At 44.6% G+C, this 17,525-nt stretch overlaps 2 protein-coding genes across 2 annotated transcripts in view; both read left to right on the top strand.

Moving 5' to 3' along the window:
• LOC143290788 (uncharacterized) lies at positions 1–7,411 on the top strand. Its single transcript, XM_076600302.1, has 5 exons — positions 1–163; positions 2,049–2,212; positions 3,288–3,401; positions 5,422–5,599; positions 6,905–7,411. Exons 1-5 carry the CDS (start codon positions 70–72, stop codon positions 7,219–7,221), a joined length of 867 nt encoding a protein of 288 aa, XP_076456417.1. The 5' UTR covers positions 1–69; the 3' UTR covers positions 7,222–7,411.
• A 5,460-nt stretch (positions 7,412–12,871) lies between these two features.
• Positions 12,872–17,525, top strand: part of LOC143291072 (uncharacterized) — a 6,230-nt gene continuing 1,576 nt past the window's right edge. Inside the window, exons 1-4 of the mRNA XM_076600670.1 lie at positions 12,872–13,060; positions 13,831–13,994; positions 15,028–15,141; positions 16,654–16,831. Of these exons, the coding sequence (XP_076456785.1) occupies positions 12,967–13,060; positions 13,831–13,994; positions 15,028–15,141; positions 16,654–16,831 (550 nt within the window). The 5' untranslated portion in view covers positions 12,872–12,966. The remainder of the gene's footprint in view (positions 13,061–13,830; positions 13,995–15,027; positions 15,142–16,653; positions 16,832–17,525) is intronic.

Here is a 17,525-nt window from a genome sequence, read left to right as displayed (position 1 = left end):
CACACGGGTTTGGAACATTCGCTCCAGCACCGCGGTCAAAAAGGAAACGAGGACAACACACCACAAACGATGAAGCTGATTTGCTTTGCCTTTCTTCTGGGCCTTGTCGCCTGTGAAGACCCTGGTTACCTGACCATCGATTTTCTTCGGGGACGTGTGGACGGTAAGTATCGTAACCTGGAGAGGAGAGAGGGTTTATTTTTCTTTTACGTTTTCTCTTTCTTCTTCTTCTTCTCCCTCTTCTTCTCTTACCCCTCCTCCTCCTCGTCCTCCTCCTCATCTTCTTCTCCTCTACCTCCACCTCCTCCTCCTCATCATGATGATGATGATCATCATCATCATCTTCTTCTTCTTCTTCTTCTACTCATCCCCCTTCTTCTTCTTGCATCATCATCATCATTATCATCATCATCTTCTTCTTCTTCTCATCGTCCTCGTCCTCCTCCTCTTCCTCCTTCTTCTTCTGCGGTAGTCAGACGGTCAGACCACTGGATTCTAGCTCCAGTTTCCTTAGTTCTTCTTCTTCTTCTTCTTTCGTGGGCTGCAACTCCCACGTTCACTCGTATGTACACGAGTGGGCTTTTACGTGTATGACCGTTTTTACCCTGCCATATAGGCAACCATACTCCGCTTTCGGAGAGGTGTATGCTGGGTATGTTCTTGTTTCCATAACCCACCGAACGCTGACATGGATTACAGGATCTTTAACGTGCGTATTTGATCTTCTGCTTGCGTATATACACGAAGGAGGTTCAGGCATTAGCAGGTCTGCACATTTGTTGACCTGGGAGATCGTAAAAATCCCCACCCTTTACCCACCAGGCGCCGTCGCCATGATTCGAACCCGGAACCATCAGATTGAAAGTCCAACGCTTTAACCACTCGGCTATTGCGCCCGTCAAGTTTCCCCGAGTTCCATTCCCGTTGCACTTGGTGAGTTATGGTGGAGATCTTTCGGATCTCCCAGGTCAACATGCACAGACCCGCTTATATCTGAACCCCCTTCGTGTACGTAAAAGATCAAAATACGCACGTTAAAGATCCATGTCCGCGTTCGGTGAGTTATAGAAACAAAATCATAACCAACATGTGCACCCCCGAAAACGGAATATGGCTGCCTACATGGCGGGGGTAAATCAACAAAAACGGGCATGCGCGTTCAATGTTACGTATCTGTGTGAGTGTGAGTGATTGAGTGAGCGTGTGCGTGCGTGACTGAAACCTGATTGAATGACACACAGGAAACGAATGATGAGCGTCCAAATGGCAGCTATCAGTCGGCTCTACCCAGGCTACCCAGGTAGTCCGTCTGTTGTGCAAATGACTCTGTTCTTGTACAGCGCTTAGAGATTGGTCTCTGCCCGATGATAGGCGCTGATATAAGTATCTATATCATTCATTCATTCACTCATAGATAGGCTCTGATAGAAATATCCTCATCATTCGGTTCTCTTAAAGCGCTAAGAGATTGGTCTCTGCCCGATGATAGGCGCTGATAGAAGTATCCCTATCACTCACTCACTCACTCACTCACTCATGCTCTCATTGATTGATTTGAACAGACACCTACGACGTATTCTCACTAGACTCAGATTTGGTATCTCTGACTTAAACATACATAGATATCGTTATAAATCCATTTGTCATTCTGATTTAATGTGTCCTTTGTGCATGGAATCCAGAGAGGATGAAGTCCATTTTGTTTTGAAATGTCCTGTCCTTAATGACCTACGAATCCAGCTCATTCCTAAAAAATATTATGCATATCCGTGTACATTTCGACTATGTTTACTGATATCATCGGTGGATGAAACACTATACGTAGTTTTGCTTTGTTTCTTTGTAAAGCATTTCATTTAAGAGAGACACTTATATCCTAGTTTTATTGGAGCTTTTTATGGAATATGCTGCACTGTTTGCATTAACAATTACAATGACACATACAAAACAAATTTTTTTTATTACCCCCTGTTCATATGCGGCTATGGCCTTGACTGAATAAGCCATCTTGAATCTCACTCATGCACGGATTCCATCTTCCTCCACAGACCTCCTTGGAGGCTTGTCCGGCATCTTTGACGAGCTGAGTGACACCAAGACGTTGTGCGCTGCTGGGGACGACAAGCTGAACTACATCCAGGACTTCTTCATTCCCCACATCAACAAGGTCAATGAGCAGCAGTATGAGCTGATCGCCAGCTATGAGGCTCAGGTAATGCATGCCAGGTGTGTGTGTGTGTGTGTGTGTGTGTGTGTGTGTGTGTGTGTGTGTGTTGGGTGTTGGGTGTGGTGGTGGTGGTGGTGTGTGCGTGCGTGTGTGTGTGTGTGTGTGTGTGTGTGTGTGTGTGTATGCTGGGTGTGGTGGTGGTGGTTGTGGTGTGTGTGTGTGGTGTGTGAAATATATATATATATATATATATATATATATATATATATATAGACACGAGAGAGAGAGAGAGAGAGAGTGAGATAGAGACAGTGAGTGTGTGTGTGTGTGTGTGTGTGTGTGTGTGTGTGTGAGAGAGAGAGAGAGAGAGAGAGAGAGAGAAATAAATATATATATATATTGAGAGAGTGTGTGTGTGTGTGTGTGTATGCGTGTGTGTGAGAGAGAGAGGGAGAGAATGAGAGAGAGAGAGAGGGAGATAGAGAGAGAGACTATCTGTGTGTGTGAGTGTGTGTGTGAGTATGTGTGCTTGTGTGTGTGTGTGTGAGAGAGAGAGAGTGATAGAGAGAGAGACAGTGAGAGAGAGAGAGAGAGTGTGTGTGTATGTGTTTGAGAGAGAGAGACAGAGAGAGAGAGAGTGTGTATGTGTGTGTGTTTGAGAGAGAGACAGAGAGAGAGAGAGAGTGAGTATGTGTGAGTGTGTGTGTGTCTGTGAGAGAGAGAGAGAGAGAGTGAGAGAGAGGGAGAGAAAGAGAGAGTATATGTGAATATGTTTGTGTGTGTGAGAGAGAGAGAGAGAGTGAGTTAGTATGTGTAAGTGTGTGTGTGTGTCTGTGAGAGAGAGAGAGAGAGGGAGAGAGAGAGAGAGAGAGAGAGAGAGAGAGAGAGAGAGAGCATATGTGAATATGTTTGTGTGTGAGATAGAGAGAGGGAGAGAGAGAGAGTATATGTGAATATGTTTGTGTGAGAGATAGAGTGAGGATGTGTGAGTATGCGTGTGTGTGTGTGTGTGTGTGTGTGTGTGCGCGCGCGCGCGCGTGTGTGTGTGTAACGGGCGCAACAGCCGAGTGGTTAAAGCGTCGTGGTCGGGTACTACAATGTCCGCGAATGCTCATTTCAGGAGAAGGCCTTGCAGCACCGGGTGGACGATGCCAAGTCATGGGAGAAGCAGCTTCTGAGCCTGGCCGAAGACACCAAGAACTGGCTGAACGACCAAGATCGTGCTTTGGATGAAGTGAGTCATGGGCTCGTCTTCCCTCTTTCTTCTACCCGTCAGCCTGCCTCACTTTCCTCTCTCTCTCTCCTTCTCTCTGTCACACGGAGATCACACGGAGGTCAGAAGAAGCGCTTCAGAGATACTCTGAAAGTCTTTCTGAAAGCGTTTGATATCAACCCTGACTCCTGTAAGGAATCTGCAGCGGACCGTGACAAATGGCGCGCTGCTGTGCACAAAGGCGCCAAGTTGTGCGAGGCCAACAGGACTGCTGCAGCTGTTCAGAAGAGGCAGGCCAGAATGTCACCGGCAAACATGCTCCCTGACAATGATATGCCTGTCTTTGTCTGCCCCAACTGTCAGCGAACAGTTCGTGTGCAGATTGGACTATTCAGACATCTGTGCACTCACAGATGATTCATGAGCATCCCCCACCCCCGTCCACCACCCTCCCCCATCCCCCAGCTGGATGACAACGATGGTCATCATCGATCTCGATGGACACACACCCACCCGTCAGCCTGCCTCACCTTCCTCTCTCTCTCTCTCTCCTTCTCTCTGTCTCTCTCTGTCTCTCTGACTGTCTCTCTCTCTCTCTCTCTCTCTCTCTCTCTCTCTCTCTCTCTCTCTGTTTTGTATGATTTTCATGTTTCCGAAATTGTAGTCTTTGATTCATCCATTTATGTAACTATTATTATCGATTTGGTTTGTTCTATGTCATTTATTATTCATACTTATTTCATTTATTACAATGTGTTTATGTGTGTGTATGCATGTGTGAGGGCATGGTGTAAAGAAGCTTCCAGCTTATCCATTCTACCCTCAATAAAACATTTGTCAAACATTGTCTCTTTCTCTGTCTGTCTGTCTTCCAGAGGGGATGAAGTTCATTTTGTTTTGAAATGTCCTGCCCTAACAGACCTTCGAATCAGGTTTAACCTGAAGAAATATTATACATACCCAAGTCTGTTTAGATTATGTTTGTTGATGTCATCGACTGATAATTAAACTATGTGCAGTCTACTTTTTTAAAATTTATTTAGAGCACTTTAACCCTGAATCTCTGTCTGTCTGCCTGTCTCTCTCTGTCTCACTGTCGCTTTCTCTCTCTCTCTCTCTTTGTCTCTGATTCCCCTTGTATATTAATCTATACTTGATATGCATCAAATACTGGCTAAGAATTGTCAGAATTCCAGAACATCGGTTACAGCTGAAAGCGTACAAAATGTTGTTATTTGTCCATCAACAGAATCGGAATACATGGGCCACATCTGTTTGTTTCATGTTATATAAATATGGCTTTCAGGAGGTTTGGGAGAATCAGGGGGTTGGAAATGAAAAGGAATTTCTTAGCGCATTAAAAAACAGACTGGTAAACGAGTACGTAGGACATTGGTCTCTGCAGCTCTCAGACAGTGAGCGCTTTTCATTATATCGTACTTTTAAAAGTAGTCTTGTACTTTCACCATATTTGTTGGAACTGAAACATATTCAAGCCAGAATTAGTTTAGTACGTTTACGACTTGGTGTGTCACAACTCAATACACACAGATTACGTTTTAAACGTAATGTAACAGATGATGAGCTTTCCTGTCCTTTCTGTGATTCTCAAAAGGAAACAGAAGTTCACTTCGTGTTACAATGGCCTCAATATATTGATCTGAGACAACACTATATCCCCGCTAAGTACTACAATACTCCATCTTTGTTTAATCTGACATTACTTTTTGCGTGTGAAAACAAATTACTGGTCAAGCGCTTGGCTGTGTTCCTTGACAAGGCTCTGAAAGTACGTTCCCAATAGTAAAATGTTTGTTGTTCCTCTCCATGGACTTATAACTACATCTATTGACATGGGCCAATGGCCTATTCATTAAAGCAGTTCAGTGTTCAGTGTTCTCTCTTTGTCTCTCTTCTCTTTTTCGCGTTCCCTCAAAAAAACAAAACAAAAAACAACAACAACAAAAAACAAAAAAACTTTCGTTATTGATGCTGGCGATGATAGTAGTGATGACGTTTGCCGCTGTTGTGTATGACTCAGATTGCAAGGAAGGACAAAGAGCAGGACATGAGGCACGACAACCTGACGAATGTCGCTCTGTACACCAAGCAGAACTTCCTGAATGCACTCAACGACACCCTTGAACATCTGCAGGAGAAAGAGGACGCTACTGAAGACAAGATCGACTACTTGAACGGTGTTGTGTATGACCGAAAATGTAAGTATTTCGTGAAGATTGATGCGTGGAACACCACACACAATGATACAAGACACGATTTTAATCGCCCATAAGACATGGAAAAAAAGTCTCTTTCAGTTGAACGTACAACATGAAACTATAACACACATTTAGAACAAGTATGCATAATAAGTCCACCTTGATGTCACTCCATTCCATTCGTAGTCCTCTTCCACCACCTAACAAACAGGGGTCTATGCACTAGCCGAGAAAACGAGTCATAGACTCAGATCAAGACGCACCTCCGTTGTTAGCTACTGCCCTTTTTGTTTTTATATCACACATGGACATAAGTCTACAGCTGGGCCTACAGCAGAGTGAGAGCTGTATGATCAATGGTTTCTCCGTTGCAATGGGAAATCATTTACAGCTGAGTCTTTTGTGAAGGACTATAACTCTCAAAATAGGAGGCAAAATTGCACTGGCTCTTAGTGCTGCAGTCGTACGGGCTAGTTAGTCTTTGGGAACCATCCCAACACCGACTGTCCTAAAAACCATCTTAGCCGAGACAGAGAGAGCGGATGTAACGTGGGCAAGACACTCTCCACTATAATCACATTCTAGCCCGGATAGTCGGGACAGGAGTTACCTCCTCTGCTGTTCTGATAGTCATAGCCGGACACGACGGACTATCATATTGTCCTGAATGGCCAATTTTTAAATAAATGAAGGACAAATCAAGTTCCCGTTTGCAGCACGCACTTGCCGCATTAAAAAAGAACCCATGGCAATACAAGTGTTGTCCTCTGGCAAAATTCTGTAGAAGAGATCGACTCTGATAGGAACACACATATGGAGTGTTGGCAAAAAGAGGTATTGCGTCCACCAAGGAAGCGATAGAATCTGTGTTCATTTATTTGATTCCTATATCGTTATGGTATTCACTGTGTTATAGCAAGGATAGAAAGGAGAGAAATAAGAGAGGAAAAGAAACAACATATTGCAGACTTACTGTTGTCATACTACAGTTACAGACTCTTCACTACAATCAAATTCTAGCCAAGATAGTCAGTACAGCAGTTGCCTCCTCTGCTGTTCTGATGGTCATAGTCGGACACGATTGACTTTGGCAAGGCACTCTCTGATATAAACCAATTCTACCCCAGACAGTCAGGACAACTTTTGCCTCCTCTGCTGTTCTGACGGTCATAGATGGACATGGGTCACAATAGGTAGACTCCTAAACACCCTAGCCCAGACAGTCAGGACGGCTTTGGCCTTCTCCGCTGTTCTGCTGGTCATAATTGGACACGAATGACAATCGGTAAATTCCATGTGTTGCAGGTGAATACGGGTTCCTTTTCCTGGAAGGCGAAACCACGAGAAAAGTCTACTTTAAGAGCTTGTTCAAAGAGGCCCCTGAAGTCTCCGCCGCTGTCACCGGATTCTCTGCTCATCTGGATGGGTACGGCCATGGAGACTACGATGTGCTGTCTCTCAAGAAGATGGTCACCGATGTTGATCCAGAATATTTCGAGATCACCTCCACTGATGAATCCAAAGGGCCACTGGTCAAATACGTCAGCGTATCCTGGATGGCATGCCAGCGGTTCGATGAAGGCGTTGATTTGCCTCACGAAGACGTGTCTAAACCAAAGTAAAGCTGGAGGCATTATGGCAGCAGCAGCAACAGCAGTAATAGTACCACCAGCCTCTGCTGTACTTCAGTTTGAACTTCTCCAGTTCGCATGACCGTACTCACACTCTCTCTCTCTCTCTCTCTCTCTCTCTCTCTCTCTCTCTCTCTCTCTCTCTCTCTCTCTCACCACCACCCCTCTTTCTCTCTTTTCATCCATTTAAATCGCTGTCTGCTGCTGTTTCTCCACTTTACAGACACAAACTGTTCGTGATTCCATTGCATCTGTCTGTAACCGCAACGACGAATGGCTATGTTTGACCGACTGACCCACTGGTGGACGAAAGAACAGGGATAGCACGTTTGTCTGTTATCCTTGAAAGCACTGTACATTGTATGTCTTGATTCTGCAGATTGCATTCTGTATATAATGTTTCTCTCGCTGTATATATGTAAAAATACCCACTACCACGACAACACCAATAATAAGAACATTTTTTGACAACAGAGAAGAAATCACTTTTATGGAGGAGTGTAAATTGACTGTAATGTAATTCGTTTAAAAGATTTCTTTTTCATCGACAAATGCGATTAATTTTTTTTAATGTGTTATCAGTTGCCCGTGTGTTATGATGAAGATTCAATAAAGAAAAAAATGTTCGTAAACGTACTTGATTGTTGACGGGTTGAATTTGAAGAACAAATTAACAAACGTGTGTGTGTGTGTGTGTGTGTGTGTGTGTGTGTGTGTGTGTGTGTGTGTGTGTGTGTGTGTAAATTCTTTAAAAAAAAACATCTATCATTATCATCAACATTGTTATCATTATCATTATCAGTTTGCTTTGTGATCCAACCACAGCGCAGAATTCTCGAAACTTTCGATTCGCCAGGTTGCGAATTTCCTTGATCTCATAAACCTTGATTTCAGTGTCTAATGAACTATCGTGGTCAGTTACATTTCAGTCGATATAAGAATAGTTATGGGGAAAATTCTTTCAATTTGTTTTTTCACAATTTTTCTCACCATCCAAAAAGTGGATGATCGCAGCCATATGCTGCAAAACTGACGCTTTTTTTCTTGTTTGATGTACTCTAAGGTCCTGCCTTCAGCCCTTTATATTTTCTGTTTTCATTTGTTTGTCTCTGGTCTCAGCGAAATTAAATTACATCAATGCTTGTAGATAACCCTAATCCACACAAATATAATGTGTTGTACACGTAAATTATCCATGGCTGTTTCTCTTTCTTACACACACACACACACACACACACACACATGCACACACAGACACACACACACACACACTCTCTCTCTCTGTCTGTCTCTTTCTCTCTCTCATACACACACACACACACACATGCAGGCAGGCACACACATACAGGCACCCACGCATGCACGCACCCACGCACGCACGCACAAATACACACACACACACGCACGCACGCACAAAGACATACACACACACACACACACACACACACACACACACACACACACACACACACACCACACACACTCAACACACACACCACACACACACACACACACACAGACACACACACACACACACACACACACACACACACACACACACACACACACACACACCCTGTGTTCCGGTGCACGTGTACAACACTCCCAAAAGATCACGTCTCCATCACAGAAGAAGATATGACAGACGGTCAATTGGTGACACTACATCCGGCCTGGACGTGATCCCAACTTTCAGTTTTAAGGAGATGTCAGAGCAGATCCATATACGCTACTCCACATCTGCTGTAAAAGGAGAGTAAAGCAACAGCAGATTCTGCCCGACCTTGGCCTTAACCAAGAAAAATCACTGAAAAGGGCTTGACAGCATGCCCAAGGTTTGTGTAAAACATTCATATGAAAATGAAACAAAATAGTAAATGAATAGATACATGAATAAATAAATAAATAAACAAACAAACAAATGAATAAATGGATAAATAAACATGCAAATAATTAAACGAATAGATAAATATGCAATTAAATAAAACTACCGTGGACTGAAAGGTATGAAGAAGGCACATGATTTTTCAAAATGAACCTTTTGAACGAAAATGGGTCAAACTCAGCGAGCGCAGGTAAATGCACATTCGCAAACTCGCACGCACGCACGCACGCACGCACGCACGCGCACACACACACACACGCACGCACGCACGCACGCACACACACACACACACATACACACACACACACACACACACACACACACACACACACACACACACACACAATTGCGCATAAAGTCACACGAATTCCGACACACAAATTCACAGACATACAGAACTGTAGTGTACTTTTCTGTAGTGTTGTGTGCTGTACTGTACTGTGCTGTGCTGTGCTGTAGTGTACTGTGCTGTGCTGTGCTGTTCTGTTCTGTAGCACTGTGCTGTGCTGTAGTGTACTGTGCTGTGCTGTGCTGTTCTGTTCTGTAGCACTGTGCTGTGCTGTATTGTACTGTAGCACTGTGCTGTGCTGTATTGTACTGTGCTGTGCTGTACTGTAGCACTGTGCTGTGCTGTATTGTACTGTGCTGTGCTGTACTGTAGCACTGTGCTGTGCTGTACTGTGTTGTTCTGTACTGTAGCACTGTGCTGTGTTGTTCTGTACTGTAGCACTGTGCTGTGTTGTTCTGTACTGTAGCACTGTGCTGTGCTGTGTTGTGGTGTACTGTACTGTAGCACTGTGCTGTGCTGTGTTGTGGTGTACTGTACTGTAGCACTGTGCTGTGCTGTGTTGTGGTGTACTGTACTGTAGCACTGTGCTATTCTGTAGCACTGTGCTGTGCTGTACTGTGCTGTAGCACTGTGCTGTACTGTAGCACTGTGCTGTGCTGTACTGTGCTGTAGCACTGTGCTGTTCTGTAGCACTGTGCTGTGCTGTGTTGTGGTGTACTGTGCTGTAGCACTGTGCTGTTCTGTAGCACTGTGCTGTGCTGTATTGTACTGTAGATTTGTGCTGTACTGTGCTGTTCTGTACTGTAGCGCTGTGCTGTGTTGTTCTGTGCTGTGCTGTTCTTCAGCTTGGGTTGGTTGGATCTCACAATACTGTCACCCAAGTCTTCGAGCATGCTGAGAAGTCTTGCCTTCCCTACCTTGTTTTTTTCCGACAAGGGACTTCAGATGTAGCCTCAGCTTTGCTTGGCGACAGTACAGTGTCACGTCAGTGAGACCAGGTGGGACACCGAGCCATTTGTGTGTGTACTTGTTGATCTTTGCCTCAACTGACTCGACTGTGCAACAGCTGATATCATATATTTATCAGGAGAGGCCACAGGAGCTTTGGTATCAGCATGGACTGTTGGCACCACACTTTGTATTTGCCAGGAAGGCCACTCTGGCTTATGATATACAGGCCTTCTTCTGCTGTCTGCTTGGTTTCCTTTCCTTTTTTTGTGTCTTTCAGGGACTCATCATACCCTCTTCCAAGGCTCTTGACTGGTTCATCTGACACCGTTGGAATGGCTTGGTTGGCTGTAGTGAATGTGACCGTTTCAGCTACCTTTCCTTTACGCAGTGAGAGGCTCCGTGATTTCTTTGGTTGAAGTTCATCCTGGCTGAGGCAACTAGCTTGCTCAGCCGCTTCAATATTTCACAGGTGTCATCCTCTTTTGTTGAAAGGACTGTTGTGTCATCCCTGAAGGCTTTCAAAGGAGGTATCTGGTATCCGTTACCGAGGTCTGCTCGATCCGTTTCCTTCATTGAGGCCTTCAAGATCACTTCCATTGCCAGCACCAACAGGCTTGGAGAAATTGCACAGCCCGTGGCTATGCCCAAACCCTTGAGATCTAGTGGTTTCTCGCTTTGCGGATCAGATTTGGGCTGCTCGAACAGTTTCGAGGCGAACTGAAAGGGGTCTCGAAAGGAGCAGTCTTGTGTCTTCTTCTTTTTCCTCCTTTTCCTTCTTGCTGATTCTGCTTTACTGAGGGCACTGTGCTTTGCTTTCAGGTCTTTCCAAAGTTTCTGTAGGCCCTGCTTCTCAAATTTTGAAGCTGTCTTCATCATTTACTTGAGCTTTCTTTTTGCATTTTGGATGTTGTCCATTTCTGGTTGTCACCTGGATTTTTGAAGTGTTCTTGTCTTTGGTTCTTTCACTCCATATGTTTCCCGACAGGTTACGTACACGATACCTCCGTAGGTGGCTAATTTGTGTTCCAAGATGCTCTTTCCTATCAGCGCATCAAGTTTTCGAACTTTTTTTCTGGTCCAACTCTTCCAATTCCGTTTTTGCACTTGCAGGTGGCAAGTTTAGTTTCTGGCGTTTGGATTCAAGATCTTGTACAAATGATTCGTCCGAATTATCATCGTGGATGTCCTTAACACGGTGGTTTGAATCCTGGCCTTGGTTCTCCGACGTCTTATCTGCTGGTGCAGTACGCTGCTGAGCATTCGTCAGATTCTTCATACAACCCTTTTTGGTCCTGTGGATCTTCATGCTACGCTCAGTGGAAAATTTCCGCCCACAGACACATGGAAATTCCATCAGTTCTGAAATCGTAGTCCGTTTACCATTTCCAGAATACACTGAACATTTCATTGAGACGTATTAATGTGATTTTCCATGACCACCTTGTCGTTGGGAACTGTAGTTTCCTTTGGGTCCCTCCTAACTTGAATGATGAACAAAAGAAGGTAAAGGCTCATTCGAGCAGTTTCAGTTTTTCAAGGAGGTGTCACCGCGTTCAGACAAATCCATAGACGCTACACCACGTCTGCCAGGCAGATGCCTGACCAGCAGAGACCTCAAACTGATATGTCAACCATTGCTTGCACTAAAGTCTTCGCGGTATAGTGCAAACAGCGTCCCCGCTATGGAAAATGTCTTGCTGCGTCATGACAATACCTGTACACTGCAGCAGCAACTCTTGACTTTCTGGTGGACACTTGGTCACAGACACTCCATATTTCCTCGATTTGTCTCCTTGTGATTGGTTCCTGTCTCTTTGGTCAAGCGACAGCTGAGGGGAAGGCAGCTCCAGAGTGCTGAAGATGCTGGAGCTTTCTTCGAGGGCGTTATTCTGGGTATACCTAAATCAGCGCTATCGCAAGAGATGGACACGTGGTGGAAAAGAAATGGGGAAATGCGTGAAAAGCTGAGGGAGGGTACAGCAATAAGATGGAATAGTCTTTTCTTTTTCTTTTTTTTTTCTAAATTGTGAAAAAAAGTCACATGGTTGCATTCAGAATCTGAATGAGTGCCCCACGTGTTAGTGTGAACGTCATGATCATCGGGAACACACACACACATATACACACATGGGTGCGCGCGCGCGCGCACACACACACACACACACACACACACACACACACACACGCACACACATATACATGCGCGCGTGCACGCAAGTCATAAACAAATACAAAAACAAAGCTGTTAAACTGTTTGACATATTAAAAGCTTCGCACTGCACCCATGCCAACTCGACATTATTCTTTCTGTTTAATGGGGGGTTATCTTTTTATCTTTGCATATTTATTTTCATGGTTTTGTTTTTCTTCTAAACTTGAGCCATAATGACACGTTGCAAGAAAATGTTCCCACCACTACCATGACGTGCAGCCTTTTCAGCCAATCAGCTCTCAGAAATGCCACTCCTTGCGCGAGGAGGTACAGAGGGTATAAAGGCACGGACCAGAACGAAGGGGAGTCTGTAGCTGGATCTGGCAGAACCACACGGGTTTGGGACATTCGCTCCAGCACCGCGGTCGAAAAGGAAACGAGGACAACACACCACAAACGATGAAGCTGATTTGCTTTGCCTTTCTTCTGGGCCTTGTCGCCTGTGAAGACCCTGGTTACCTGACCATCGATTTTCTTCGGGGACGTGTGGACGGTAAGTATCGTAAGCTGTGGAGAGGAGAGAGGGTTTATTTTTTTCGTTGGTATACATTCTCTTTCTTCTTCTTCTTCTTCTTCTCCCTCTTCTTCTTCTCTTACCCCTCCTCCTCCTCCTCTTCTTCTCCTCTAACTCCACCTCCTCCTTGTCGTCGTCGTCGTCCTCCTCTTCTTTCATCATCATCATCATCTTCTCCTCCTCCTCCTCCTTCTTCTTCTCCTCATCCCCCTTCTTCTTCTTCATCATCTTCTCCTCCTCCTCCTTGATTTGAACAGACACCTACGACGTATTCTCACTAGACTCAGATTTGGTATCTCTGACTTAAACATACATAGATATCGTTATAAATCCATTTGTCATTCTGATTTAATGTGTCCTTTGTGCGTGGAATCCAGAGAGGATGAAGTCCATTTTGTTTTGAAATGTCCTGTCCTGTCCTTAATGACCTAAGAATCCAGCTCATTCCTAAAAAATATTATGCATATCCGTGTACATTTCGACTATGTTTACTGATATCATCGGTGGATGAAAACACTATATGTAGTTTTGCTTTGTTTCTTTGTAAAGCATTTCATTTAAGAGAGACACTTATATCCTAGTTTTATTGGAGCTTGTTATGGAATATGCTGCACTGTTTGCATTAACAATTACAATGACACATACAAAACAAAATTTTGTTATTACCCCATGTACATATGGGGCTATGGCCTTGACTGAATAAACCATCTTGAGTCTCACTCTTGCACGGATTCCATCTTCCTCCACAGACCTCCTTGGAGGCTTGTCCGGCATCTTTGACGAGCTGAGTGACACCAAGACGTTGTGCGCTGCTGCGGACGACAAGCTGAACTACATCCATGACTTCTTCATTCCCTACATCAACAAGGTCAATGAGCAGCAGTATGAGCTGATCGCCAGCTATGAGGCTCAGGTAATGAATGCCAGGTGTGTGTGTGTGTGTGTGTGTGTGTGTGTGTGTGTGTGTGTGTGTGTGTTGGGTGTAGTGGTGGTGGTGGTGTGTGCGTGAGTGTGTGTGTGTTTGTGTGTGTATTTGTGTGTGTGTGTGTGTGTGTGTGTGTGTGTGTGTGTGTGTGTGTGTGTGTGTATGCTGGGTGTGGTGGCGTTGGTGGTGTGTGTGTGTGTGTGGTGTGTGAAATATATATATATATATATAGAGAGAGAAGAGATACAGAGAGTGAAATAGAGACAGTGAGTGTGTGTGTGTGTGTCTGTGTGTGAGAGAGAGAGAAAAAAAAAGAAGAGTGTGCGTATGTGTATGTGTGTGTGTGTGTGAGAGAGAGGGAGAGAGTGAGAGAGTGAGGGAGAGACAGTGAGAGAGAGAGAGAGACTATCTGTGTGTGTGAGTGTGTGTGTGAGTATGTGTGTTTGTGTGTGTGTGTGAGAGAGAGAGTGATAGAGAGAGAGACAAAGAGAGAGTGTGTGTGTGTGTGTTTGAGAGAGAGAGAGAGACACAGAGAGAGTTAGTATGTGTGAGTGTGTTTGAGAGAGAGAGAGAGAGAGTGAGTATGTGTGAGTGTGTGTGTATCTGTGTGTGAGAGAGAGAGAGTATATGTGAATATGTTTGTGTGAGAGATAGAGAGAGAGAGAGAGTGAGTTAGTATGTGTGAGTGTGTGTGTGTGTCTGTGAGAGAGACAGAGAGAGGGGAGAGAGAGAGAGAGAGAGAGAGAGAGAGAGAGAGTATATGTGAATATATTTGAGTGTGAAAGATATAGAGAGTGGGAGAGAGAGAGAGAGAGAAAGAGAGAGAGTATATGTGAATATGTTTGTGTTAAAGAGAGAGAGAGAGAGAGAGAGAGAGAGAGAGAGAGAGAGAGAGAGAGAGTATGTGTGAGTATGCGTATGCGTGTGTGTGTGTGTGTGTGTGTGTGTGTAACTGGTGCAACAGCCGAGTGGTTAAAGCGTCGTGGTCGGGTACTACAATGTCCGCGAATGCTCATTTCAGGAGAAGGCCTTGCAGCACCGGGTGGACGATGCCAAGTCAGAGGAGAAGCAGCTTCTGAGCCTGGCCGAAGACACCAAGAACTGGCTGAACGACCAGTATGATGCTTTGCATGAAGTGAGTCATGAGCTCGTCTTCCCTCTTTCTTCTACCCGTCAGCCTGCCTCACCTTCCTCTCTCTCTCTCCTTCTCTCTGTCACACGGAGATCACACGGAGGTCAGAAGAAGCGCTTCAGAGATACTCTGAAAGTCTCTCTGAAAGCGTTTGATATCAACCCTGACTCCTGGGAGGAATCTGCAGCGGACCGTGACAAATGGCGCGCTGCTGTGCACAAAGGCGCCAGGCCAACAGGACTGCTGCAGCTGTTCAGAAGAGGCAGGCCAGAAAGTCACGGGCAAACATGCTCCCTGACAATGATATGCCTGTCTTTGTCTGCCCCAACTGTCAGCGAACATTTCGTGCGCAGATTGGACTATTCAGCCATCTGCGCATTCACAGATAGATTCATGAGCATCCCCCCCCCCCACCACCCTCCCCCCATCCCCCAGCTGGATGACAACGATGGTCATCATCGATCTCGATGGACACACACCCACCCGTCAGCCTGCCTCACCTTCCTCTCTCTCTCTCTCTCCTTCTCTCTGTCTTTCTGACTGTCCCCCTCTCTCTCTGTTTTGTATGATTTTCATGTTTCCGTAATTGTAGTCTTTGATTCATCCATTTATGTAACTATTATTATCTATTTGGTTTTGTTGTATGTCATTTATTATTGATACTTATTTCATTTATTACAATGTGTCTATGTGTGTGTATGCGTGTGTGAGGGCATGGTGTAAAGAAGCTTCCAGCTTATCCATTCTACCCTCAATAAAATATTTGTCAAACATTGTCTCTTTCTCTGTCTGTCTGTCTTCCAGAGGGGATGAAGTTCATTTTGTTTTGAAATGTCCTGCCCTAACAGACCTTCGAATCAGATTTAACCTGAAGAAATATTATACATACCCATGTCTGTTTAGATTATGTTTGTTGATGTCATCGACTGATAATTAAACTATGTGCAGTCTAGCTTTCTATTTGTTTAGAGCACTTTAACTGAGAGAGACACTCGTGTCCTAATTGTTGTGGTATCTGGTTATGTTTATTGTGTTCACATACTTGTACTGACGCATGTTAAACTCTGTTATCGCCCCCTGTTCATATGGGGCTATGGCCTTCAATGAATAACTCATCTGAAATCTGAATCTCTGTCTGTCTGTCTCCCTGTCTCTCTCTCTCTCTCTTTGTCTATCTTCTCTCTCTCTCTCTCTCTCTCTCTCTCTCTCTCTCTCTCTCTGTGTACGTGCCTGAGTGCGTTCCCTCAAAATGCGTCGACATCTAATCAGCAGAGTAGTTCGATGGACAGCGCTTAATTAATCTTACCGAAGTACGAACCATTCTAAATGCATTTGTAAAAACGACCAGACGATAATGTGAGAACAGGACAATAGTCATTATTTCCTTTTTCTGTTTCTGGAGCTGAAGAAAAAAAGGATAATCTGGATCATTACTGATAATGATATAGATACTTTCGTTATTGATGCTGGCGATGATAGTAGTGACGACGGTTGCCGCTGTTGTGTATGACTCAGATTGCAAAGAAGGACAAAGAGCAGGACATGAGGCACGACAACCTGACGAAGGTCGCTCTGTACATCAAGGAGAACTTCCTGGACAAACTCAACGACACCCTTGAACATCTGCACGAGAAAGAGGACGCCACTGAAGATAAGATCGACTACTTGAACGGTGTTGTGTATGACCGAAAATGTAAGTATTTTGTGAAGATTGATGCGTGGAACACCACACACAATGATACAAGACACGATTTTAATCGCCCATAAGACATGGAAAAAAAAGTCTCTTTCAGTTGGACGTACAATATGAAACTATAACACACATTTAGAACAAGTATGCATAATAAGAAGTCCACCTTGATGTCACTCCATTCCATTCGTAGTCCTCTTCCACCACCTAACAAACAGGGGTCTATGCACTAGCCGAGAAAGCGAGTCATAGACTCAAATCAAGACGCACCTCCGTTGTTAGCTACTGCCCTTTTTGTTTTTATATCACACATGGACATAGTTTACAGCTGGGCCTACAGCAGAGTGAGAGCTGTATCATCAATGGTTTCTCCGTTGCAATGGGAAATCATTTACAGCTAAGTCTTTTGTGAAGGACTATAACTCTCAAACTAGGAGGCAAAATTGCACTGGCTCTTAGTGCTGCAGTCTTACGGGCTAGTTGGTCTTTGGGAACCATCCCAACACCGACTGTCCTAAAAACCCTCTTAGCCGAGACAGAGAGAGCGGATGTAACGTGGGCAAGACACTCTCCACTATAATCACATTCTAGCCCGGATAGTCGGGACAGCAGTTACCTCCTCTGCTGTTCTGATAGTCATAGCCGGACACGACGGACTATCATACTGTCCTGAATGGCCAATTTTTAAATAAATAAA

The sequence above is a fragment of the Babylonia areolata genome, chromosome 16 (genome assembly GCF_041734735.1).
Source record: "Babylonia areolata isolate BAREFJ2019XMU chromosome 16, ASM4173473v1, whole genome shotgun sequence".
NCBI classification, from domain to species: domain Eukaryota; kingdom Metazoa; phylum Mollusca; class Gastropoda; order Neogastropoda; family Buccinidae; genus Babylonia; species Babylonia areolata.
Note: the sequence above shows the minus strand (reverse complement) of the source record. Positions and strands in the feature narration are given on the sequence as shown.

Coding starts and splice junctions, on each gene's coding strand:
- LOC143290788 (XM_076600302.1), top strand. CDS start 70: ATGAAGCTGATTTGCTTTGCCTTTCTTCTGGGCCTTGTCGCCTGTGAA. Junction 3,402..5,421: donor AAGATCGTGCTTTGGATGAA/GTGAGTCATGGG, acceptor TGTATGACTCAG/ATTGCAAGGAAGGACAAAGA. Junction 5,600..6,904: donor TGTTGTGTATGACCGAAAAT/GTAAGTATTTCG, acceptor CATGTGTTGCAG/GTGAATACGGGTTCCTTTTC.